Source organism: Pagrus major, chromosome 2 (assembly GCF_040436345.1).
Source record: "Pagrus major chromosome 2, Pma_NU_1.0".
NCBI classification, from domain to species: Eukaryota; Metazoa; Chordata; class Actinopteri; order Spariformes; family Sparidae; genus Pagrus; species Pagrus major.
Genome location: NC_133216.1, coordinates 30,897,140 through 30,923,414, shown reverse-complemented (window position 1 = coordinate 30,923,414; position 26,275 = coordinate 30,897,140). Strand labels below are relative to the sequence as shown.

Here is a 26,275-nt window from a genome sequence, read left to right as displayed (position 1 = left end):
CTGGGAAACCTAACAGACAGTGGAGGAGAAATTGACAATAATCTCCAGGATGTCGAACACATTCTCAGTGTGTCCTGGGCTCCTGCTGGGTTGTGCCTGGTCATTGATTTTGTTTGTGATCTTCATGTTTTATACCCCTGAATGCCCCTAGGTATTTTTGTCTACTAAGACAAAATAAACAATTTGAAGACAACATTTTAGGCTTTCGTAACCTGTGGTGAGCCCTTATATTTAATATGTTCTACATTTCACAACTAAAGCCACAGTCAGTCAAATGCAAACTAAAGTCATGAAAATATTTTAATGATAATATTTTTATTTATTGTTTTTTTTGTAGGTATTGATGCTATCGTCCTTTTAAACCATCTAGAAAGTTGCATCACTGAAAGGAGGTATTTAGTGTATGTGTGTGTGTGTGTGTGTGTGTGTGTGTGTGTGTGTGTGTGTGTGTGTGTGTGTGATGAGTGAAAGGAGGTGGAGCTCTGTATCAGACACTATGTAACAGAAGACACTCTGAGGCTCATCTCAGTCAGCCATGGATCTTCCTGGGCTTCAGACGAGGACATGGACACTATTTGTTTGCCTAAGCTGGATGTTTGTGGGTCAGGTGGTGGCCGGACCGTAGGTTTGATTGAATTGTCTGAAAACATTTATATATTTGTTGTAACTTGTCCACAAGACAGTCGAACAGTGGATTTGAAGAGATCTACTGTGTTTAGATTTTTTCAGCAGTTTGGTGTGTTCATTCTAATGTGTTCCTGAGCATTGGCTGATCTGCCTGTTTTCTAGCGTAATCTTTCTTTCTTATCATGTATCTTCTGTATGTGTATATGTTTCTGTGGCTGCAGGCAGTACATGGTAGCCATTCCTGCAGTTGTTGAAGCTGGAGCTCAGACCAAGTTCTGTGCGAGTCTCCTGCAGCCCAATGAGACTCTGGTCATGAACATCACTCTGATCTCCCAAGAAAAGAGGACGGTCCTCTTTGAGAAGACAACCAGCACAGCATTTCATACCTGTGTGCAGTTTCAGGTCAGCTTTTCACACAGTTGGTTTCATGTAGTCCACAAAAATTCTCCCTCAAACATTTGAAACCTAAATGCTTTTCCAGGATTTGCACCATTTATTTTTAGCCATGATCTACATAAAAAAAAAAAAAAACAGTTTGAAGCTACTTTTTACCTGTGATTTACGAAAGATAAGTAAGAATGAGTAAAAATCAATACAGTGAGGCTGATGGGTTTTTTTGTGAGTAAATGATTGTTTTGGCTGGTCTCTATATTTCTGCCACAGGCTCCTTTTGTGCAGAAAAATGAGGTGCAGCATTTCAAGGTAGAGGTACAAGGTGCCACATTTCACTCAGAAGACGTCAGAAAAGTCATGATCAAAATCTATCGACCTGTCACATTCATCCAAACAGATAAACCAATTTACCTCCCTGGACAAACAGGTAACTTTAAACTGATGATCCAGAATCTATCACACTAAAAGTTTTTATCAAAAGATGCTTCTGCATCCTTGTTAACCTGCGTCTTTCTCAATTGAAGCACAATATTTACTGTATCTCCCAGCCTTTATCTCAGTACATGCTGGTATTGGTTTCAGATCCACTCGAAGTAGCTTGGGACTTGTTTTGTGGACTATGAAACTTCACCCGACTTTACAAGGAGGAGAATAGCCTAGACAATGACAGATATTTCATTTTTGGGTGAACTGTTCCTTTTAAAGGTGCAATATGTAAGAATTGGCCCCCTGTAAAATTCACACTTTAAACAAATAAGGGGTAGCATATCACTTTAGTATCCACTAACTCCTGATAACTTTAGCTCGTGTTAGCTGGTTTGCTCAGTTAGCCGTGCAGCTAGTGGTCCGGACTGGGAGTTTGGAGCGCCAGGGAGAATGTTGGTGTGAACACCGCTAGCACAGGAGATTTAGACTGGGACGGGCTGGGGCTAGCTTGCAAGCATGCTAACTTAAGAAATTATTTCTGTAACACAATACATAGATGTCATAATGTCAAAATTGTTATTTCTTCACATTCTGTTTATAACTTTAGTAACTTTTTAAATGTTTTCAACTATAATTCTTACATATTGCACCTTGAAGTGTCGATGATTGTTTTTGATTGGCTAAATATTGTTCCAAAGTTGAAGAAAACATGACAAATAATAAAAAGCTATTAGCAAGTTGTGTTTCAGTCCAATTAATACACTTTGACAATGATGATGTCATCTCTGCATTGATAAGCTCCATTCATTTCAGTGGCCCATCATGATGTCTAACGCAGCTCTAGATAAGGTGTAGGAACTTCCTGTAATCTCTTTGCATTTCTCTCAGTGCATTTCAGAGTCATCACACTGGACACCAAGTTCAGACCGGTCAACACGCTGGTGAGTGTTTGAAATGTCCCTTCACTCTTTTAGACCTCATTCAAACACAGTTGAGGTAATACTGAGTGATCATAGAGCAGGTTTGAATTTGTGTCCCAGTGAGCCACATTAATCACTCAAGTAAAGTGGATTGGAGAACAACATGTGACCTAAACTGCTCTTTGACCTTTATTATGTGTTTAATCAGTCTGTTTAAATACCTTCTCATGATGATTCCGGGTCAATAGTACAACCAGGGCCCTTTTTGGTAAACTCGCATGTGGTGAAGGTCAACAAATGTTTTTGCTGATGGATCAGTTTCACATCATAACATGAAATCAATAACAAGATACTTTGACATTGTTGCAAAACACAAACTTATTACTTTAAAATAAGAAACTTTTCTTGTTACAGCTATATAATGTTTGTCTTGTTATAACGTGGTAACTTACTGTTTTAACATAAATCGTTCCTTGTTACTGCAAGACATTTTCACATTATGTTATCATGTTAATATAAGGGTTAGTGTTATGTCATCATGTTATGACGTTAACATTTAATGTTATAACAATAAGTTATCAAATAACATGAAATGTTTGACGTTATAACAAGATAAGTGGTTTTTTGAATAACAGGAAAAATGTATTGTTAAAACAATATGAGTTATCCTATTAAAATGTGAATATATAACAGTAAGATAAATAGTATATTGTTATGATGGGAAATGTTTCTTGTCACGTGGCTGTGTGTTGTGTTCCTCACAGAATCCACACGTTATTCTTCATTTGCTGCAAAACAATCACTTTATTTCTTTCACCATGCATAAATAAACGTGAAAAAAGACCAAATACTCAGTTTACAGTGTGACAAACATTTCATATGTAGCACCCACAGCAGTAATGACAGCTTCACTAATTGAGATATGAGTATTTTCTAAAAGTATAATAACAATAATAATAATAATAATAATAAAAATAATAATAATAATGATAGTTTAAGTCAAGTAGGACCACAGCAGCAGGGCCAACCACCATCCATGGGAAACTGCAACATGAGAGAGCACAGAGACTCTGGGGAAGAAGCCAAGTCAGTAACATGTATTAATGAGACATGAATGTGTACAGATAGAGAAAGAGAGAGGAGCTCAGTGCATCATGGGGTTAGGGTTTGACTGTTGAAGCCTCTGCCTCCCATTCTACTTTTAGAGGCTCTAGTCGGTTCATGTACACACTGACTGAAGCCAGTGGAATCTAATAATGAAGTAAATGCAGTACCAAGGCTATCATTATCAATGTCCATGTGAATATTAAAACTTACTTTGTGCAGTTGTCCTCATGGTTATTATCTAGTTATTAGGGAAGCTGTATAATAAACCCACCTTTTAACAAATCCCTTTGTTCTCTCTTCTTGTAGGTCAACGTGATTGAAATTCAGGTAAGACTCAGGGAAATATCCACAACCAAATGTGTATTCAGGCCATCAGGCTGAATTTGTTTGGACTTTATGCATCTTTGTGGTTTTTTTGTTTGTTTTTCTTTAGAATGACAGCTGATTTGTGGAGGGATAATTAAGTGAGCAGTGCCAATTGTATTTCCCTGTTGTTGACTAACCCTTTTAAAGGGGCAATATGTAAGAATTGGCATCCTGTTGAATTCGCAGCTAGCAGTCCAGGTTTGGAGCTTTGAGTACCGGGGAAGTGTTTAGGTTTAGACAAACTAGCACAGGAGCTCTGGACCAGGACTGGCCAGGGTTAGCTGGTTAGCATGCTAACTTCAGTAGCTATCCCTGCAACACAATACATACACATCACAATCTCAAAACTGCTATTTATTCACATTCTGTTGATATTTAAATTTCATTTTTGAATGTTTTCAAGTACATTTCTTACATATTGCACCTTTAAATTTGGCACATCAACCTTCTAGAAATACATTTGAATCTTTGTTTACTGTAATATAATATAAATGTGATATAAACATAATGTGGATATAAACATGCTCTTTTCGTATATGTAATTGTTTTTACATTCAGGATTGACAAGTAGATTTCTTCATGTTATCACAAAGTCATGAGCAGCTGTGTGATTTAGCCAAGGATGTAGTCATTTTGAGATCAGGTACAGTAGGTCTAGCAAAGTCTCCCCCAAACACACTGAAAATACATGTTATTCCCATTGATTTTATTTAACAGGATGCTAATCTCAACCGCATTAGACAGTGGCTGAACATCACATCCAATGGGAAAATACTGCAGCTGTCTTACTCCTTGAACTCTGAGGCCCGGGAAGGAACATACAGAGTTACTTTGTGGATGAATGGAAATAAAATAGAGCAAAGCTTCAAGGTGGAGAAATATGGTAAATAACATTTATTTTTCCCTTCCACAGTTTGTAATGAACAACAAATGCTAACAACCATATTTTACCCTCAGTTTTACCAAAATTTAGTGTAAAAATAAAGGTGCCCGATGAGATAAGCGTTGGGCAGGAGGAAATCAACGTGGAAGTCTGTGCGAAGTAAGTAATGAGACTTCCTCACAGATACACATGACAAGTGACATTTTCATGATTTCATAATGAGTGAAACATTTTCAACACACTGATTTGGTTAAAACTTTCCATCTATTCAGATATACATATGGACAGCCTGTGCCAGGTGCTGTTGAACTGGAGATATGCCGACCTGGGACCTATTCATTTGGCCGAGTCTCTATCCCTGACACAAGCGCCCCATGTCACAAGGAGGCAAAGCAGGTACAGTAGATATAACTCCACGTGACACAAAAACACATTAAAATACATAAAACATTTGATATAAATACACTAAAAAACAATTTGCCTGATAATATTTTATTACATGTACATTTTCCATCTCATTTAAACACATTAGTTCAGTGTCAAGGGTGACGTTTAATGGAAAGTTTGTTGAGTTGATGTGTATAAATGAAATAACGAGACGTGTGATTCATTACAGGAGACAGGATAACTGATTTGAAATGCATTACATTTATGTATAATAAACACTGGAAAAACACATTTATCTAGGTGTTCACCTTAACTATTCAATAAACACATCCGATTTATGCAAGTCTGCAGTAATTGTTTCTAATCAGACAAAATGATTTAATTCATACACCTTTAATAATCACCCAAAGTGAAACACACAACTTTCCCCCCGAGCGTTCCCAAGTGAAATTATTGTTAGCGCCGCTGTTGCAAAGACAACTGGATCGTTTCCATTTTCATCAGAGTCACAAATAGAAACATCACAGGACAAACATTGTGCAGTCAACATTGACTTCATAAAGATATTGAAGCAGAAAACTTGTCTGTTGACAGTTAAAGCTGGCTTTCTGCTGCATCTGTGTGTTGCTGCTGAGTCTGAATGTTGCTTGGCAATCTGACTTCATGAAACCTTTCCATGTACATGCTGAAACTGTTTCATAAAGCAACAAACCCCACAAGGCTGTGGTTTACAGTGATTTTAGAATTTTATTAGCTCTTTTGTGGAATTGTAAAGGTGTCATTAGTTACCACAAACCCCAGATAAGTTGAGCTTCTCATGATGCTGCGGTTTTGTCTGGGCTGTTTTTTCAGATTGCTATGGTTAAATGTCAAATAATTACCAGATATATGAACTGAAATATTCTAAACTTGTTGATGATCTGATGGGTAATGACAAATGACAGTATCAGTTGGTGGGACAAGTGATTGAGTGGGTTAATAATACTTCAGTGAGGCACTGTGACAGCTACAACTCTTTGTTTTAATACATCTTAATTGTTGTACTATCTAGACAGAAAAGAATGGCTGTGCCACGTTTATGACTGAGATGTCCACTTTCACTAAAGTTGACATTAGGTCACTGCTTGATGGACTGCATCTCTTAGCCAAAGGGACAGAGGAGGGGACAGGCAAGTTTCAGTTTTCATATTTCTAAAAAAATGGTGTTCTTTTTCAACAATATGGCAGACTGTTGTAACATGGAAGCTTTTCTTACAGGTACTGTACTCTTACAAATGAAAAGAGTGACGCTTTCTTACGTTATTGGAAGGCTGTCCTTTATTGACACACCCAAGGTTTACGACCAAGCAGTAATTCTGGAAGGAAAAGTAAGAGATAGATATGATCTTCATTTCTTCACTGTGAGGAATACAGTGCACCTGAAGCCATCTGCATTCTCAGTGATACAACGTTTTGCTTCCAACAGGTTAAAGCTGTTTACTACAATAATACACCTATTCCTGACAAGCTGGTCCATTTGTTTCATGGTGCAATGTCCTCATCACGTCTGCTGCAGAACCTCACAACAGACAGTGATGGTATCGCCACTTTCTCATTAAACACAACCAGCTTCAAAGGAGACATTCAACTAATTGTAAGTAAATGATTATGGTATTAGTAACAAAATGGTAGTGACATGATCGTGGTAAAATCTGCTGCAGCAAAAGCTACACTCACAAGCTTTTAGTCCACAGTAGAGCCAAGACCAGTGTAAATCATCACCCTGATTATTCGAGAGAATGAGAGCACGATTTATAGGGAACCAATCTATACGTGAATAGTGTCATTGTTTTACCGCCATTAGGCCTACACTGTGCAATGTGTAGTTACTTAAGTTAAAGCAAAAAGTTGTGTAGCCAGTTTAAAATTCATATACTATAACCAGGGAAGTGTAAGTAGGTCTGTCAGCAAGCAATGTTGCAGTTTTTTGTTGAAAACACTCGCCCTACTTTGTTAATTTCTTCCACAAGTTGTTGAAGTGGTGTAGAAATTTCTGCTTTGATTACACTTTTATTGTTCCCGTTCACATTTCAGCCACAGTTCACCACAGCTTCACCCATACATACTGTATATGGAATGTCTTTACATGGCTATTACATCCTGATAGATACCATACCTTGTACTGTGTATGATTTTGTAATGGACAATGAACTTGTATATTACCTTGACCTTATCAAGGTTGCTTCAAACAGCTGATTGCCTTTCTAAACATCTGACTCATTTATGGGGAAAAACACGATATACTTCTTTGCTGTGGTTGGAGTTGCCTCTTCAGCTACTACTCCTTCTCTTGCATTGACCCCCTGGGCTCCACCTGGAGTTAGATCATAGTCAATCACTGGTGCTGCTCAATTAAAATATGCTGGATTGGTGCTGATAACTATGCTTTGGTTGGTCCAAGACATCCCAAATTAGCATACGTTGCTGTCTTCTTTGCATGGGATGTTCCTTTCCCAAATAGAGTGCTTACTAGTTCAAACATTTTTATTTGAAGCATCAGAGTAGAGGTCTCTGCATTCATACAGGATGAGAAACTGCTCCAAGTTTGTGTTTGTATTTACTGTAAACTTTTGTCCCATTTGTCTTGGGAAATATTTTGGCCCAGCTCATCCTCCCACGCATGTTTGTTGATCTCAGTGGACGGGGCGTTAATGTTTTCCAGAACATTGTAGATATAAGATATCAACTTCTCTGAATCCGCCTGCTCATTTAAACAGTCGTCATGTTTGTCTAGACTTGCAGTGCTGTAGTCCTGCATGTGTGATTTCACATAGTCCCTGACCTGAAGAAACCTAAAAGAAAAATTCAAATGATATTTCTCCCTCAGTTCTTTGAAGGAGGTGAACGTCCCCTTCACATACAAGTCACCCACACAGTTAAATCCTTGTCTCTTCCACTGGGCAGAAGCACCATCTAAAGTAGAGGCTTTGGAAGAGGAGTTATTTGCAACTGGGAGAAGGAGGGACCAAAATATTATTTATTGATAGTGTTACCTGTAATTCCACAAGCTAGAGAGGTTCAGGACGGTCAAAGAAGGGGATTAACCAAGGGTCAGTAACTTAGGTAACACTGTCAGCCCACACCTGTGTTCAACGTACCTCAAGGAGTAACAAAACCATCAGAATGTAATACTGATGCTTCTATATAACCCACAAAAGCAAAGAATCATCTGCAAGAAGACTGGTTATTCCCACAGTTATTCTCAATGCCTGCCACCAGGTTGGATTCCCCATAATATCATATCATTACTAGGTAATGTTGATAACTGTAGTTTTCTCAACAAACTTACTATTACTGGGCAGCCAAATCTGTTAGCTGTAGGCTACATGTCAGCTAACCTGTAGGCAAAACTTAGTGTCACCAATCATCACCACCCATCATCAGATTCCAATTACTAATCTTATATAGCAACAAATAGTTACATTACATCATTGCCCAGCAAACAGCTATGTTTAAAAAATGGTATTAAACTAGAATTATAAGCTCTCTGTTGTAAGCCTCTGCACATCAGTCAGGTTTTGCATCCATTTCCGTACAGTCTCATATAATATGGCCTATGTTGTGAAGACTTCGAAGGAATTAATTAAAAGGTAAATGTAGTTCTTGGTGAATCTGAAGTTTTCTCTATACTGACGTGTACGAGTCCAGTGAAGAATTTCTGGCGAGAACCACCTTTCTCGGCCGCTTTATTCCAAATTAGAGGAAATTGCCTCTAGACATTCCTGAGAATGGGACAGACGTGAGGTCACATTAACCTTAACAGTTGACAGTTGTGCCAAATTCTCTCAAGGTGTTCCTGAGAAATCGCGTTCGCAAAAATGGGATGGATGGACGTATGTCAGACAGAGAACATAATTCCTTAGGCGCAGAGGCATAAAAAAAATGTTGCATTATTTTTTAGTTGGTAAATAGCACTTCTTCTTCTTTACAATCCAGGCAAGCCTCACACAATGGCCTGAGCCATCACATCGAAGTCCACACTATGAGACGGCACGTCACACATTGTCCTCGGTCCGAGCGTCTGCTCCTCATATTAAATCAGTCAGCTCTCTGGAGGTGAAGGGGAAGGACAAACCCCTTCCCTGTGAAAAGGAAGAGACCATCTCCATCCACTATACAATAGTAGGAGAGAAACAGGGCTCTGTGGATGTCATTTATTTGGTGAGTAGCTACATGCAATAAACTGAAACAACTCAGCTAGAATCTGATCTTTAGAAAATCTTTTGGTCCGTTCTGAGCTGAAGGGGAATTAAACACTTCTACCATTCTCTCTTTATTCTGCAGATCTTATCCAGAGGAACCATTGTCACGCAAGGACTTAAAAAGGTGGACGTGCAAAATAATCATGGTACTTAAAGATTGTTTGAACCAACAGTTTAACAAGCATCCTCCACCCAGTCAGATTTGTTTGCACCACTCTCATTCCAGTTCTGTGTCATGATGAAAGACTTTGTTTTACACTTGGTGGAGAAAGACAGGGGAGATAATGGGAGAGAAAGAAGGAAACGATCTCAGATTTATCATTTAGTTTTTAACACATATACTTGTTGAAGTAATCTGCAGAGGATGTGTGTTGTGTTGGTTGATACATTGGATCATAACACTCAGTTTGCTGTTTCAGTGACTGAGGGCGAGGTGTCCTTTACATTGAAGGCGTCTCCAGAGATAGCACCAGTCGTCCAGGTTGTGGCTTACACCGTCCTCCCCAGTGAAACTGTGATTGCACACAGTGCTGACTTCTCCACAGAGAAATGCTTCAGTAACAAGGTCAGTGAGAAAAGAAACAGGCATATGGAGATTCATCTGAGCTTTCAGCTTTAGGTCTGAAATGATATGTCAGTTTGGTCTAATACTAAGGCCTCTAGTTTCACAATGATTTCACTTGGGAGGCACAAGTACACGTGATCATGTGATATGTCTTAGGGACACTGATGGAAATCTAAACACACTTTCCAACATCTATACATAAGGAAATGTGTCCATATTATATTACTACTTGTGTGTCTGTGTGTAAATGTGCATGTGTGTATGCATGTAATTGTATGTGTCAGGTGTCCTTGGAGTTTTCTCCGTCCTCAGCTGTACCAGGAGAGGAAACCACCCTGCAGGTGACGGCCCAGCCGGACTCTCTGTGTGGTGTGAGTGCCGTTGACCAGAGTGTCCTCATCAAGGAGCCAGGGAAGACTCTGGATGAAGACAAGGTAACTACTGGCAAATACAGCAGATGGATTATATATATGTTTTTTACATATTGTGTACCATGTTACAGTGGTAGGTTTGTAACCTGAAAGGTACAGGTCTACGTCCTGTGACTGGTGGGCAAAATGTTATTAGGGAAAGTAAAGTAATGGGAAGGGAGCAAGGGGAGGCAGCAATACTATGTGAGTCAAGAATCGTACTCCTTTATGAGTCTTAACTCAGTCAGATCAAACAGAGATATGAAAGACATTTTGGTGAATATAGGCTTCAGGGAAACAATGCTCAAAAGAAACATCTTTTCCATTAAAACAACGCATTTGATGAGCTTTTTACATTCTTATGTTGGTGTCTCCATCAAAACAATATTGACTTGTTTTCACACTGAAGTCAAATTTGTCACCCAGCTGATGTAAAAAAGTGGAAGCACTTCACATGATCCACTTCAGAATACATGTATGTCGATCCAGTTGATTCAAATGAGAGGGGCGACAAGCAAGTTTGTCAAAAAACAGGAGGTAATTGTGGCTGTAATTGGGATAAAAAAATGATCCACATGCACTCTCTGGGAGGGATTAAACTGTAGCATTTTTCCTGTTAAACAGTACCATACAGCTGTTGAGACTTTTCTATTAGTCAGTCCTTGGTCATTTATAGCCTTGGCTGTCATCTTTCTTTTCAGATATTTGACTTGCTGCCAGTAAAGAAAGCCTCCGGTTTCCCAGGTGATGTAGAAGATCCTGTAACATGTTTAAATGTGAGACAAAGAAGATATATTATGCCATACCATGATGACAACGGCGCTTATGGAGTTTTCAAGGTAATTCTTATATTAAAAAGTAATAATATTATCTTTAATGGATCGCTGACAGCATATTTGCTGTGCAAATACAAGACTGAATAACAATCTGAACAATGGATACTACAATACTGATCCAGCTCTGCAGTGACATGTCATATGTTGTTGGTTTGTCTAGAATTTGGGCCTGAAGATGGCAACAAATTTGTTCTTTAGGATGCCATCATGTGTGAACTTCAAGGGAACAAAATACTACCAACAAAACCCTTATGTGACTTATGTCCGTGGTGAGAGTATGTAATGCATGCTGAATACTTGCAAGAAAAACCTGAAGTTCACTGTTTCAAGTCTACCTCTGACTCTGGTTGAAAGTTGTCCTGTTTCATCAGAGGTTATGATGTATATGCGGGGTTCCAATCCTCCACCAATTGTTACGGTCCGCACTTTCTTCCCCGAGACATGGATATGGAATCTGGTGGAAGTTGGGTAAGCATCTGTCACAAGCTTCTTCACATGACCACCATGTTTTTTAATGCTGTAAAGAAAATGAAGCTGAAACTGTTCTGAAAAGAAAACTTCACAGAGAGTTCAGTATACCAAAATGTTCTTGCATGAGAGCTATAGTTTTTCTCTGACTAATCCGCGTAGTAAAAGTATTTTCCTCCAACTCACAATATCCAAGATATTATAAGATATACTTTATTGTCCATTGGGAAAATTTTGCCTGGCATGGGAGCTGTATACAGCTTCAATCCAAACTAAAACTAAAACTACTAAAATTAACAGATGTAAAATCTGTCTGTGTATTTGCTGGTCCAGGGAGGCTGGAACGAAGGATGTGTCCCTCACCGTCCCAGACACCATCACCACCTGGGAGACAGAGATGTTCTGTTTGTCCCCTCAGGGTTTTGGCTTGGCTCCTCGTAAACAGTTCACTGTCTTCCAGCCCTTCTTCCTCGAGCTCAGCCTGCCTTACTCCATCATCCGAGGGGAGCACTTTGAACTGAAGGCAACCACCTTCAACTACCTGTCCAGCTGCATTATGGTAATCAATACCTTCCCATCACTTATTGTCTGTAGTGCATGAAAGACTTTAGGTACTGGAGTCAAGAGATGTATTCTGCTAATAAACTGGTGAATCTACATGAAATGTACATTTGACACAACCGTCCTGTCCTAAAAAGAAGACACTGCGATTATACATATAGATAGATACAATAGAATCACTTATTTAAAGAAATACATATTGCCTTACAATAGTCCTTACAATAATGCTCTCTTTTCTTGATTAAGTTTGTTCACAGCTATGTGACTGTCAATTTTTCTTTTTGTAACTTTACCGATTCAAAAATGAGATTGTGTTTCTTAGGTCAGTGTGAGTCTGGCCCCATCCTTAGATTACACCGTCACCCCTCTCTCTGGTGACCAGTACACATCCTGTCTGTGTGCCAATGAACGCAAAACCCTCAGCTGGACCATGATCCCCTCAGTCTTAGGTAAGGGTCAAACATTTAGAGTTTTTCTCAACTCTATTTTTCTGTTTTTACAAATAGAACTGTGGTTCTGATTTTCTCATGTTACATATTTCATGCATAGCTATGACCATCATACATTTGTTAAATGCTTCAAACTAGCTCATGATGAGTTCAGAGCCACATTCATATTGTACCACATTGTACAGCACCATAAACTTCAGTCTCCACAGAGTAACGATACTCTGACACAACTGCAACAAAAACTGAATATGTCAGTAATGGATAACGGATCTTTTTAGGGGTTGTGAATGTGTCAGTAACTGCTGAGGCTGTGGCATCTCACATGTCATGTGACAATGAGATTGTGAGCGTGCCAGAGAGAGGTCGCATCGATGTGGTCACACGACCTCTTATAGTAAAGGTGAGTACCTTAAAGCAAGACAACAAAGAGTTTGGGCCAGAACTAATAACCTTACATTTGATGATAACAACCAACAAGTGTTAACACGCACATGTACAAGTTAAATGATCTCCCACCTCTTCTCTTCTCAGGCCGAGGGAACTGAGATGACAAAAACCTACAACTGGCTGCTCTGTCCTAAAGGTCAGTCTGGTTTGGACCAGGAGTGTTAATGCCAACGTCTCTGAGGCTGTGTGTGCACGGCAGGTGTCCGTTAATTACCTTCTGTGCTGTATATATCTTGTATGTGTATTAAATGTTCTTAATATGAGATTTATTTGAAAGGTTTTCTTATATTTTCAAAATATTTTTAGTGAAACAATTTCTGCAGCTGCCCTACCACTTGCTCTTCTAGCAACCCATTGCATGTTCTTATTTAAAAACATGGTCATGACAGCCAGACATTTTTAACATCTGGGCTGAGAGCAAACCCAAATGACCATTAGAATTTCAATATTTGGAACAAAGGTAAGACTTATAGCTTCTTGGTCTTCATGGTGATCAGTCTAAGTGTAGCAAATTAGGGCAACTAGCAATATTTAAAAAAGCAATTTGTAATATATGGCCAGAATTTTAGTTTAAAACATTCAAAACATGAACCAACTTTATCAACAGAGTGTGAAGAAACACTGTTGATGTTGTGTCAAACACAGCTACTCTACTAGCATGCTAACTAGCTAGCCCCAGCCCATCCTGTCTCAAATACCACTTTGTACCTCAAGAGGTGACAGTCCGATAGTCCCAGTAGTTTCAGCTGGGAGAAGTAAAAGCAGTTTGTTACAGTATTTTTACACCTTTTCTTTACTTTGCAGAAAAATACAACCATCTACCATCTGAATTTCAGTTTCTCTCTTTAACCGAGCTAAGAAGAGCTGAGCTGCCCTCTCTTCAGCTAACAGGGTCACTTAGCTTCACGGGTAACTGAGCTACTTGCTAACTGCAGGTAGTTGCTCCAGCCAAAGAAAGCTACAGCGAGCAGCAGTAAGCCATCATGCTGCTGCCACCTCTGAATTCTGGCCCCTTACCTATAAGTAGCCAATCCTATGGCATTTAATTCAGTAATCATTCGGACTGACGTGTAATTTGGAAGTTGCCTCAGCACCAGCGCTGATCCGTGTGTTGTTTTGTTTATTTCTGTTCCCAGGAGAAGCTTTGACAGAAGAAATAGAACTACTACTCCCTGAGAATGTGATCGATGGATCTGCCCGTGCTTCACTATCAGTGCTGGGTAATCAGATTACTTGAATTTCATTCATGGTAGCTGTAACAAAACAATTACTGGAAGGATAACTTGTTCCATCGCCTCTGAAGTAACTCTCAGGGCAGATTTTTCTAACCATGTCCCTTTCATATGCTTCCTGTATCTGCTTGGGTGCAGACACTTTTCTGCTTGCTCTCGCTTCTGCTTGCCTTTTTTCCACTGTTATTCTTTTTCTTCACTGAGAGATTACAGGCAGCAACTCTATTTCAACACTTTTTCCAAACTCTTCAGTACTTCCTGAACGAGGCCTACACAAGCCTATTAGCAGCTAAAGGTAATTAGCATCATAATGCCTTCCATTACTGTGGATGACTTTCAGAAGATCATTCAAAACATTGCTGTGCTGGAAACCAAGGTCCACCAAATAGAAGTAAATGTGGAAGTGAATGGACTATGTGGGAACGAAACTACTCTTCCATAGAATCAGAAGAGCAGACAAGATCCTGCTAACACATGGCTAATTAGCCCCAACAATGCTATGACGAAAGAGGAGTACTGTGGACTGGATAAAAAAACCCAGGAATATTCTTCCTTGCTGGAAAACTCTTTGCGCAAAGCCTAAAGATAAATCGTTTCCCTCCGATATGGGAGAACGAGTAACAGGCAGAGCCCAGCGCCCTGAGATTTGTGATGCGACTGGTTGGCCTGCACTGTCATCTGAAAGGAGTGCCTCCTCAACCCCTGTACCACGGAGGAAACAGCCGTGGACAGCAGCGAAAACAAAAAGTAAGAGCAAACCTACCCAAATAACCAAAATACATCTGAAGAACAGATTTGCTCCACTTTCACATGACCTCGCAAGCTCTCCTTCCCACAACCTGAAAAACACCAGGAAAAAACATGAAAAATATGAGACCAAATCTAGAAGGGCAACAGAGAGAGCTAATGTCTGGGCCTCAAACACTGATTGTGGGTGATGTTGCTTGAAGGAGGTAAACAGCTTTTGCAGCAAGAAGTACTCTGTTTGACCAACGATATGGTCTCTGACATCTCAGAAAAAATTCTGGACATCGTTGCTGAACATCGAAATCTCTCATTTTACACACAGGGGCCTAGGATGTTGTGAAGCAACAATCTGAGGCATTGAAACAAGACTTTATTGATCTGTTGAGCAAAGTCAGATCTCTCGATACTGTGGTGTTTGTCAGCGGTCCTCTACCGACTGTCCGAAGAGGTGATGAGAGATTCAGCAGGTTGTTGATGTTGAACAGATGGTTAAAAGCTACATGTGTCGCTCAATCAGCGAACTTTATTGACAATTTTAACATTTTCTGGCAGGCACCTCTTTAAGGCAGATGGATTTTGCCTTAACAAGTCAGGAGTAAGATTGTTCACCTCCAACATATTTTACTCTGTGCATCACACATCAGTTCCTCCTGCCAAGGACAACAGGCGAGACAAACCAAAACAACTGATAAGACAGCACTCTGGAGGAGAACTCTACTGCCTGAGATAAGCTTCGAACAGAGAAGACAGCTGTGCCAGGATGAAGAGTCTTCACTGCCGCCATCTTCGCCCCCCAAAGAGGAGTGCACTCCGGTCTCAACAACAGGGAACTTCCACTAACCACCACCCCGAACCCCACCCAACTCTCCGCCCTCTCCAGTAAGCCTCTCCCCCTCCTCCCCCCTCCTGGATTTCACGGACGAGATGAAAAAGCTTTTCAATGCTGGAATCAAACTCACACCACGTCCAAATCCCATATTCTCTCCCCTAAATCTCTCTCACCGCCCAGCCCCCTTCCCACCACCACGCTTGAAACAACCATCACCGAAATGTCATCGCACCCCTTCACCTCCTTAGAATCATCCTCTGTCTCCACAGTTTGAAAACAGCAGAGCACATCGTGTCCATGTAGACAATACAACTAACTCTAACTGATATGTGCCGGGTCCAGGCTAAGAAGTTGATATCATTAATGTTTTCCCCCCAGAAAAGCCGGGGCCCCTTGGAGTTCAGGTAGCCTCCTCAGTTCCTGTGTTAACAGGTAATAGAAAAATGGTGAATTTGCTGAGAAACAGGACGTGCCCAGATAAATCTGCCAATCTATTAAATTTAGCTCCCATTCCTTGTCAGCCACAAACTGTTGCAAAAAATTGCACAGTTGGTTTTGACTCTCTAAATTTAGCTCTATTAAACATCAGGTCTATGGCAGGAAAATCTTTTGTAATACATGATTTTATCATCAAACACAATCTTAATTTTATGTTTTTAACTGAAACCTGGTTAGACCAAGATAACAGTGCAGCTGTTCACGTTGAATCAAGCCCTCCAAACTTCTCTTTCATAAGTGAGACTAGAAAGCATAAAAAAGGAGGAGGTGTAAGTATTCTGTTTAATGAGTTACTCAAATGTAAGCAAATGTTTTATGGAAATGTTACTTCTTTTGAATATGTGGCTCTTCAGTTAAACTCATCTTCTCAGGCTATATTTCTAAACATCTACAGGCCACCTAAATACTGTACAAATTTTTTTGATGACCCTGTTGAGTTACTGTCTCTTATCTGCACTGACTTTGATTGTGTGTTAATTGTTGGTGACTTTAACATCCATGTCGACAAACCTGAGGACAGATGGACTAAAGAATTGTGTTGTGTCTGTAATAACTTTGGACTCACTCAGCATGTGATGCAGCCCACACACAACAGGGGCCACATCCTAGACTTGGTTATCTCCAAGGGTCTGATTTCTAAGGTTCTGGTATCTGATGTTGCTCTCTCTGATCATTACTGTGTTTTCTTTGAGAGTGATTTATCTGTGTACACAAATGTTCAAACTGAGGTCTTCTCAAAACGCTACATCACCGAAAACACCAGTGACATATTAATTCAGGCTTTCTCTTCCACACCTCCCCTCTCCAGGTTCTCTGTCAATGACCTTGTAGATCATTTCAGTTCTAAAGTTACAAATGTTATTGATTGCACCCACTAAAGTGAAGGTGGTCTCCTTGGAGAAATGCCACACTGGTCAAAATGGAAAAAAGGGAATGTTGAAAAGCAGAGCGCAGGTGGCGAAAAACAAATCTCCAGGTTCATTTTGACATTTATAAAGAGAGACTTTACATTTTTAATTTAGAATCGAAAAGGTCAAGGCAGTCCTTCTTCTCAGACATTATCACCAAAAACAATAATAATGCATGGGCCCCGTTTGCTACTGTCAACAGGCCAACAAACCCTCCTGTGCCAGTAGCCTCTGAACATCTATCTACAGTGAGCAAACACATAGATTGAACACATGTGCATTACATCAACCAGAGTTAAACAGTTCTGTGCTTAGCTGTGCTATGCTATGCTATCTAGGCCCAGTTCAACGTTACCCGTCTTTGAGGAAAAGGTGCTGGTGGCTCCTTGGCTGATGAGCCAAGCAGGAGAAGGTTGGAATTCCAATGTTGAACAACTCTGTTCTTGCTGTGCAATGCCTGATGAAAGACAGCAGATGGAGGATGCTGGTCGCTCCTTTCCTTTGCAAGGATAGCAGCTCGGTGCTAACTTGCTTAGTGTTCCTCTGGTGTGTGGAGTTAGCTGGCAAGCTTTGTGTTGCAGCTGCTGGTGCTAACTGATCTGGAATACTAGCAGGACCTCGTGTTGCTGCAGTGAGGAAAAGTTCTTTGGGCCTGCTGGAAATGCAGCTGGCAGCTCTCAGCAGCTGTTTGGCCGAGAAGAATCCAGAAGAAGAGATCTTGAGGGCAGGCAGCCCCGTGAGGAGAGAGATGGAGAAGAGAGATGGAGAAAAGAGAGAACAAAGGAAGGAACTGGAGTTTTGACTATCTGGTCAGAGGGGGGTCTGTCCTGACCAATAGTAGCTCAAAGCTGAATTTACACCTAGGTGTGAATACTGGGGAATTCTGGGAAACTGAGTTCAGTTCAGAGCCCATTTTGAAATCCAAAGTGAACAACTTCATTTGTGGGTCCCAACAATACCATGACATTGATCCAATCAATGACAAAACCTGCAAGAGATAATACTGCATTTGAAATCTTCCTCCTGCTGCCTTGGTATTTTACCAGCAGGGTTCTTCAAAAACGTTTCAGACTGCATGACTCCAGATATGCTACAGATTGTCAACGTGTCTCTTCTCTCTGGTGTCTTGAAAACTGCAGTCATTAAACCACTCCTGAAGAAGAACAATCTAGACACATCTGTAATGAATAATTATAGGCCCATATCAAACCTCCCAATTTTAAGTAAAATCATTGAGAAAGCTGTTTTTCAACAGCTGAACAATTACTTAATAATAAATGGCTGTTTTGATGTCTTCCAATCAGGATTTCGACCACATCACAGCAGTGAGACCGCTCTAGTCAAGGTCCTCAATGACATTCATCTAAACACAGTGGCAAAATTTCAGTCTTAGTATTACTGGATCTCAGTGCTGCATTTGACACGGCCGACCACAATATCCTACTGGACCGACTGGAAAACTGGGTGGGACTCTCTGGTACAGCACTAAATTGGTTTAAATCCTATCTAAATGATAGAGACTACTTTGTGTCTATTGGTAATTACACATCTGAGCAGATGAAAATCACAGGCGGAGTACCCCAGGGCTCCATTCTGGGGCCTCTACTATTCAACATTTACATGTTTCCTCTAGCTCAGATAATGGAAAATAACAAAATATGTTACCATAGTTATGCAGATGACACACAAATTTACATAACCATCTCACCAGGGGACTATAAACCCATACAAACGCTGAGTAGATGTGTTGAACAAATCAATGATTGGATGTGTCAGAGTTTTCTTCAGTTCAACAAAGATAAGACTGAAATAATTGTTTTGGAGCCAAGGAAGAACGACTAACAGTCAATGCTCAGCTTCAATCTGTAATGTTGAAAACTACAAACTGAGCGAGAAACCTCAGAAACCTCAGTGTTATCATGAACCTGAATTTCAGCAGCCACACTAAGACAATTACAAAGTCAGCCTACTATCATCTTAAATATATATCCAGGATAAAAGGACTTAATGTATTTTAAATTACATTTTTAATTTCTTGGAATGTAATTTTTATGCCCCTGTAAAGCACTTTGAGTTGCCTTGTGTCTGAATTGTGCTATACAAATAAACTTGTCTTGCCTTGCCTTCATACAACATACTTTGCTGTGTGGTACACAGTCCACTGAGGTAATGTGATTGTGATCTTGGGCTACAAAAATAAAACTGATTTGATTTGTATGACAGTGTTTAGGGATCATCATGTGGCTGTGCATTTTGTAGCCCACTAACTTCAAATTTGACATAGCCTATTTTTACTGTTTCTTATGACTGCCATGAGTTTATAGATTGATTCACTGCATTCCAGACAATCCATTTAAAGTCATTTCAGTGTGAAAAAAAAAGATCAATGTGCAAAGAACTCGTGAGATGGGCAATTCATTTTGTGCAGGTGACATTCTGGGCCGAGCCCTGAAGAACTTGGATGGACTGCTGAAGATGCCATATGGATGTGGCGAGCAGAACATGGCGCTCCTGGCCCCTAATATCTACATCCTCCAGTACCTGAAAAACACACATCAGCTGACCACAACCATCATGGAAAAAGCTACCAACTTCCTGACCAGTGGTGAGTTTCTGTTGGTATTTTCATGTATCTAGTCATGAACTTCTAACTAGCTGGTGCACCAGCTGAAACGATCGTTTGCAACCTAATGTATGTCAGAGTGGCTCGGAGGCACTTGGGTAATTTATGAAAAAATATATATATACAGTATATATACATTTAAAAAATGTATGAGCAGTTTAAATGTAAAAAAGTAAAAGATGTCTTTTACACCAAATTCTTTGACAAATAATAATAATCATCTTGATTTGTTTGTTATCATTATTGTACAGGCTATCAGAGACAGCTTAACTACAAGCACTATGATGGTGCTTACAGTACATTCGGAAGAGGAGTCGGGAACACCTGGTGAGAACACCACTGAATACACACCCAAAGAACAACACATAAATAAACGTTAACATTGAACATTGTACTAATTATCTGGTATCTGATCATAATTAGTGCATCATGGTGACTGGTGACACAGACACATCTTTTTTTGTGAATATCTGACCTTGTTTAACTCTTCTACAGGTTGACTGCTTTTGTGCTAAGATCCTTTGTCAAAGCACAGTCTTTTGTCTACATTGACCCAGAGAAGATTCAACAGACTAAGGACTGGCTGGAGAGTAAACAACAAGAAAATGGCTGTTTTGAGCAGTCAGGAAGCCTTTTTAACAACAGAATGAAGGTATTCTGAAACATCTTGTAGCATATGTATGAAAATCACTGCAATGTATTTCACATCAGGATTTTCAGCAAGCCTGCCTGTAGTACATTCTTCCTTTGTGTGCGTTTGGACTGACAGCTCATGGTTTCATAAGGATTAGTAAACCAAAGAAATTGCCAAAAGCTGCAGAATAGAATGTGATACTCCTAGTTCAAGTACTGTTCAGCATTACGGGCAGTCCCAAGATTCGATGCAATCCTGGATTTTGGAGAGTCTTTGATGCATCCTGATGCCTCCCCTCTACAGGGCGGTGTGTCTGATGAAGTGACTCTCAGCGCTTACATCACTGCTGCCTTCTTGGAGATGAACATGTCAGTGACTGTAAGTCAAAGCATCTGTTTTCAAAAATTTGGTCTGTAAGTTCCCATGAAGTCAAAATTGATGTTGAAGTGATTTTATCACATACTGTATGTCTTGCTTTCACACTATAGGCCGGTATCAGGCCCAACAACAGCAAAAAGTCATTTTGTAGGTATTCTTTATGGTATATTAGAGTTGTAACTTCCTGGAAAATGATAAAATGTTGATGACTCATCCTGCACTCAGTAAGTATGTCAGACCACCAGAGTGACTGTGCCTCACAGATTACTGTACAAAAACACAGCTTTAGAACGTTCATCACTGATTTTGGTGAAACTAGTATTTTCTGCTGCCCTGCCTCAAATATGTAAAACTCATTTTAACACTTGAATGAATCTAAATCTGTTCCAGCACACACAGTTGGTAATGTTCATGGGTGGGAAGCCAGAGAGGGATTATCATGTCTGACTTTCTGGTGTGAACATCTGGAAAAAGAGAGTAGATTGTTGGCTGACATGTTTTTGACACACTTGTGGCACAACTACATATACTGTAAATATCAGTTAAGTTTCCATCACTTTGCCTTTTTAATTACAGTAGGTTATGTCTTCTCAGTCTGTACTTTCTAGTTTCTACAAATGTTGAACCCACACACCAGCACGCAACCACAACAAACCATCTGTTGCATCTGAGTGGAATCATTTCTACATGGCCGCTGATGAAATGAACATAGTGACCAATGAAAAACTATCATCATTGGTGGAAATGATAACAACCTCTTTTTTTAATCATTCTTTCATTTAATTTACAGCATCATGCAGTGAACAGGAGCTTGTCTTGCCTCAATGAGTCCATCAGTGACCTCAACAACACCTACACCACAGCTCTGCTGGCGTACGTCTTCACCCTGGCAGGAGACATGGAGACCCGTGCTCACCTTCTGGAGCAACTCGACAAGGTTGCATTAAACCAAGGTGAATCATCCTCCTAAATGCAATTATTGAGGCTTCATTACTGTGAATGGAGCTTACCTTGTGCCCGTTTGTTTGTCTGTGGATGTCTGTTTGTAGGAGGTTTCCTCCACTGGTCTCAGACAGCAACAGAAACGTCAAACTCTCTGTCTGTGGAGATCAGCTCCTATGCGCTGATGGCCAAACTCAGTGCCTCTCCTACTGCTGAAGACCTGGGTTATGCCACCCGCATCGTCAGATGGCTCACAGGGCAGCAGAACCAATATGGTGGCTTCTCCTCCACACAGGTACGTCCCAAACAGCTGGAGCTGGGCCTGAGGCAGAGCTGCTGTAGAGGTCGACAATTTTCCTGCCATTATTGTGGATTAAAATCTTGAAAGCTGCACCACTTATGACAAAACCCACGAATAAAATAAAAAAAAAATCCTCTTCAGCTAAAGGTCATGCAAAGCAAACATAGCACGAGGAATTCTGTCTGTCAGTGCAGTGACATTAATCAGCTGCACACACCAGCTAACATGAGTCATGATGCTGTTTATCCTGTTAGTATGCTAACTTTTGTCAAATGTGTGCTGACTGAAGAGTTTTTCCAAGGTGGGATGTCCACACAACAGCCTGCATCCAAACAGTGATAACTGCTGTGTGCTGGGAAGTGCAGAATCAAACAGGAGAGCCTTGTGGTAGTTCAAGTGGACATTTATTATAGTCACATGGTCCATACAGTTTGTTTAAAAACACAAGACCTCGGTTTTTTTAGTGACTTATAAGGCGGAAATAATAAAGTAAGTATACTTTTGGAGGTAATAATGATTGATTGGACAGTTGCTCCATCACCCGTGCCAATCAAATTCAGCCGTTGACATAATCTATCCTTTGACATGTGGGCCCCTGGGCCAGAGAAATATTGATTGGCTTGACATGATCTATCCATCTGTAGCGTATTGTTAGTCTGACTGACTGTGTGTGCATCGAAAAGCAAGTAACGTTTGTTTTAGTGTGCATGAACGTGTCACCATCTCTGACAGAGGCAGTGGGAATAGATTCACCCAGTAGTATTAGCTAGCCAGCCCACTACAATAATACTGCTTTTTGTATGATTACCATCGACAAAATATAAAATATAATGTAAAAAGAGATTTCACTCTCTCTTGTTGGACACACATATTGTACTCTGTCCAAGGTCTCATTCATTAAAGTTAACACAGACCAGGTAAAGATGGCAGCACTGTGTGCTAGGATGCTAAGAAGTAAGAAAACCTATGCCATCTTTGATTTTAAAAGGATTCTGCCCTTATTGGGTGGAACAGATCATGTGTTTTTAATTATCTGTCAGATGTTGTTTTGCCCATCTATATTGTGGAGAAATGACTGGCGACCAGACATGCTTCATTTAGGCTGTTATTGGATGATTGGCGAGAAAGGCGTGGTGGCCAGCAATGGAGACGCAGCTTCACTGAAAATATAGATTATATACACATTAGAATGTGAGGTTGGTCCTCAAACACAGCCACTTAACACATTTTAAACAACTTAAAATGACACCTAATTCTTACACTATAACTACATTTGTCAAGAAAATGAGAAAATAGTAATGACATGTTTTTTTGTTATTCCATGACAGTTAAAGTCAGCAGTGTAGCTACATAAACTAGTGTAGTCTGTCCCTCCACTCCAGTCTGTTAGTCCAATTAAATGCACAGCAAGCCATAATATGTGTTCCATATCTACATTAAAACTTCTCTAAAAGGCACCAACACCACAAACACAGTGGAGAGTTCAAGTTAGCTAGCTAACTAGCTAACTCAAAGCATTCACAGCCTTAATTACACAGAAACTTTAGCATTTTAAATAAGTGAGTTACATAAACATTCACCTGTCCAGTTGTCATGAGCGGGAAAATTAGCTAGAGACCAAAACTGCTTATGTACCAGGCTGTAAAGAAGTTTGTTTCTGCTGTAAAGTTGGGCTTTTTAACATGGGCTTCTATGGGGATTGACCTCCTTTTGTAGCCAGCATCTAGTGGCCCATAGAGGAACTGCAGTTTTTGGGACTTCCATGTTGGCTTCAGTTTTTAGACCCAGAGGTTGCCGCTTGGTCAGTTCAATAAACCGGGTGGAACAATAATTTAAAAAAACAGATGATTCCTGTAGATGATAAGAACCATAGAATAAACACAATCTACATGTAAACACATTTGCTATAACTGAGGTCCAACTTTCCTGTGTCTCTGTGTGTGTTGTAGGACACAGTGGTGGCTCTTCAGGCTCTGGCTCTCTACTCCACTCTGGTGTTCAGTCTGGAGGGTTCAAGCACAGTGACAGTCCAGTCTTCCAGTGGCCAGCTGACATTTGATGTGAATCAGGACAACAAACTGCTCTATCAGGAGGAGGTGCTGAAAGATGTGACAGGAAAGTACAGCCTAGAGGTGAAGGGCACTGCATGTGCTTCGATGCAGGTCAGAGGCTCAGGTCACTACATGTCCAATTCTGCTTTAATTCTCAAATTTGATTATCATGAATATTACAATCTTCCTGTTGGACTCTTTTTAGATTTCTCTTCACTACAACATCCCAACTCCTGCTGATGTCACAACTCTCGGTGTGGAGGTCAAACCAGTGGCGAGCTGCATATCGCAGAGACCTCAACTCACTCTGGAGCTCAAGTCCCTGTAAGAAATGTTCAACAACTAGATCCAGCTTGCAGCAACAATGAGGAATACTTCTATTCTACGCACACTATCCTCTCTAGTTGTAGGTTATTGAAAACACAGTCTCGCTGTGTGCACAAACCATATTTTATATTTGTTTTACAGATATAGTGGGAAGCAGAACAGTACGAACATGGTGATCCTGGATATCAAGATGCTCTCTGGATTTGCCCCACACCCTCAGTCTGTGCAGATGGTGAGTTATTCCAGTAACTTCACCTGAACATCATTTGTGTCGGTTGTTGTTGTCATGACGACGTGATAACCCAGCTGAATATCATCTCCTCACAGCTCAAAGGTGCCCTGCAGGTGGCTCGTATTGAACAGAAGGAAGATCATGTTCTTGTGTACTTACACGGGGTGAGAGGAATTCACAGTGAAAAACAATAGATGATGCTCTCCACATTTGTTTTCTGATGATGTCATCTGTTTTTCCTCCAACAGTTAGCAAAGGACAAACCCATCAACCACAGCTTACAGCTTGTAGAGGAGCATCCAGTGCAGAACCTGAAGCCAGCTGTGGTCAAGATCTATGACTACTATCAGCCAAGTAAACAGACACTCAGTCCAGCCATCTGTTCAACGCAAACACACATAACAACTCAGTTTACCCAGATCTTTCATACAAACACAGGGATTAGTCAACTTTTAATGAGTAACCTTTACTTATCACTGGACAGTTTAGCCAGCGTACACTTAAGGTTGACCAAGTTTGTGGTTCACCACTGCAGCCATGAGTGTAGGCTACTTCTTGTAGCCTATTTGTTACAGTGTTCATGCTCTGAAGGACTACATTCAGTGTTGTAAATAAGAGAATGAGATTCAGATTTCAATTTTAATTTCATTTATTACTAAAGTCAAGTGTCTGCAGCCAGCTGATGCCAATGCCACTCATACAGCTCTTGCACATTAGTTTAGAACATCGAACAGACGGTTTCACTGGAACTACTGGACTAGTCTGTGTCCGTGTATCAGGACTGAGTTGACAGCCTGCACCTAATCAGAGTCAGAATCAAGTATTCACTCAGGCCATGATATGATGGGATAGAACCCAGTGAACATGAATTAATGAACAAATGAAGCCGGCGTTTGGGAAATGAAGGAGCTTTCACTGTTCTGTTTGTTCAAACTCTGTTGTTCTAATCCAGCTTTTTCCTCTCAGGTGACCAGGCTGAGACAGAGTACATATTCTCTTGTGCTGCAGGTAACAGGCAATAATATATATGATCACTGTGACATTTGTTCAGATATTAACTGAATACATGGAAACACAACATTTCCCCTTAACCTAAAATAGCCTAGAGAAGCCTTACATCTTTATTGAGGATGGTAAAGTAAAGACATAACCATCCAGACGTTTACATACTTTTGAATTACTTCAGTTCTGATAAATGCTATCCTTTATTTTTATATTCATTTTATATTAGAAAATATTTATAGATCATCAGTCAATAAGACATAAACAAGACATAACAACTGAATTAACTAATTATTGAAGTGAATGTGTTACTTCAGTAACTCAGTGAAACAAAAGAGGTCTACTGACAAATGTAGACTGTGTTTTTTTTGAGTGAAATTAATCACATTCTTTTATTTGATTTGCAGCTTAAAGACTGAAGAGTTGTCACCCTTTCAACCTCCAGGCTCTTTCTGAAAAGAATAAAATATATATTATAAAGTCAA

At 40.1% G+C, this 26,275-nt stretch overlaps 1 protein-coding gene across 4 annotated transcripts; it reads left to right on the top strand.

Moving 5' to 3' along the window:
• Positions 1–520: 520 nt before the first annotated feature.
• On the top strand, positions 521–26,275 carry LOC141013570 (alpha-2-macroglobulin-P-like). Of its 4 annotated transcripts, none has more exons than XM_073487344.1 (37): positions 521–621; positions 849–1,029; positions 1,291–1,447; positions 2,335–2,387; positions 3,780–3,800; positions 4,557–4,722; positions 4,797–4,881; positions 4,995–5,118; positions 6,161–6,278; positions 6,367–6,476; positions 6,575–6,742; positions 9,085–9,309; positions 9,433–9,496; positions 9,770–9,915; positions 10,200–10,349; positions 11,027–11,164; positions 11,322–11,430; positions 11,533–11,629; positions 11,963–12,188; positions 12,513–12,639; positions 12,918–13,039; positions 13,171–13,222; positions 13,891–13,995; positions 14,223–14,306; positions 19,729–19,905; positions 20,175–20,250; positions 20,419–20,575; positions 20,861–20,935; positions 21,726–21,888; positions 21,985–22,172; positions 24,128–24,340; positions 24,435–24,553; positions 24,698–24,788; positions 24,884–24,952; positions 25,037–25,142; positions 25,755–25,803; positions 26,198–26,275. In XM_073487344.1, exons 1-37 carry the CDS (start codon positions 536–538, stop codon positions 26,244–26,246), a joined length of 4,446 nt encoding a protein of 1,481 aa, XP_073343445.1. In that variant the 5' UTR covers positions 521–535; the 3' UTR covers positions 26,247–26,275. The 4 variants fall into 4 exon arrangements, with proteins under 4 accessions (XP_073343445.1, XP_073343435.1, XP_073343461.1 ...); XM_073487334.1 differs by having other exon boundaries at positions 11,322–11,436; XM_073487360.1 differs by lacking the exon at positions 13,891–13,995.

Excerpts from the sequence above, each read along its gene's own strand:
- LOC141013570 (XM_073487334.1), top strand. The coding sequence starts at position 536 with ATGGATCTTCCTGGGCTTCAGACGAGGACATGGACACTATTTGTTTGC. Across the intron at positions 6,279-6,366 it reads AGGGACAGAGGAGGGGACAG|GTACTGTACTCTTACAAATG; the intron begins GCAAGTTTCAGT and ends CTTTTCTTACAG. Across the intron at positions 9,497-9,769 it reads GGACGTGCAAAATAATCATG|TGACTGAGGGCGAGGTGTCC; the intron begins GTACTTAAAGAT and ends TTGCTGTTTCAG.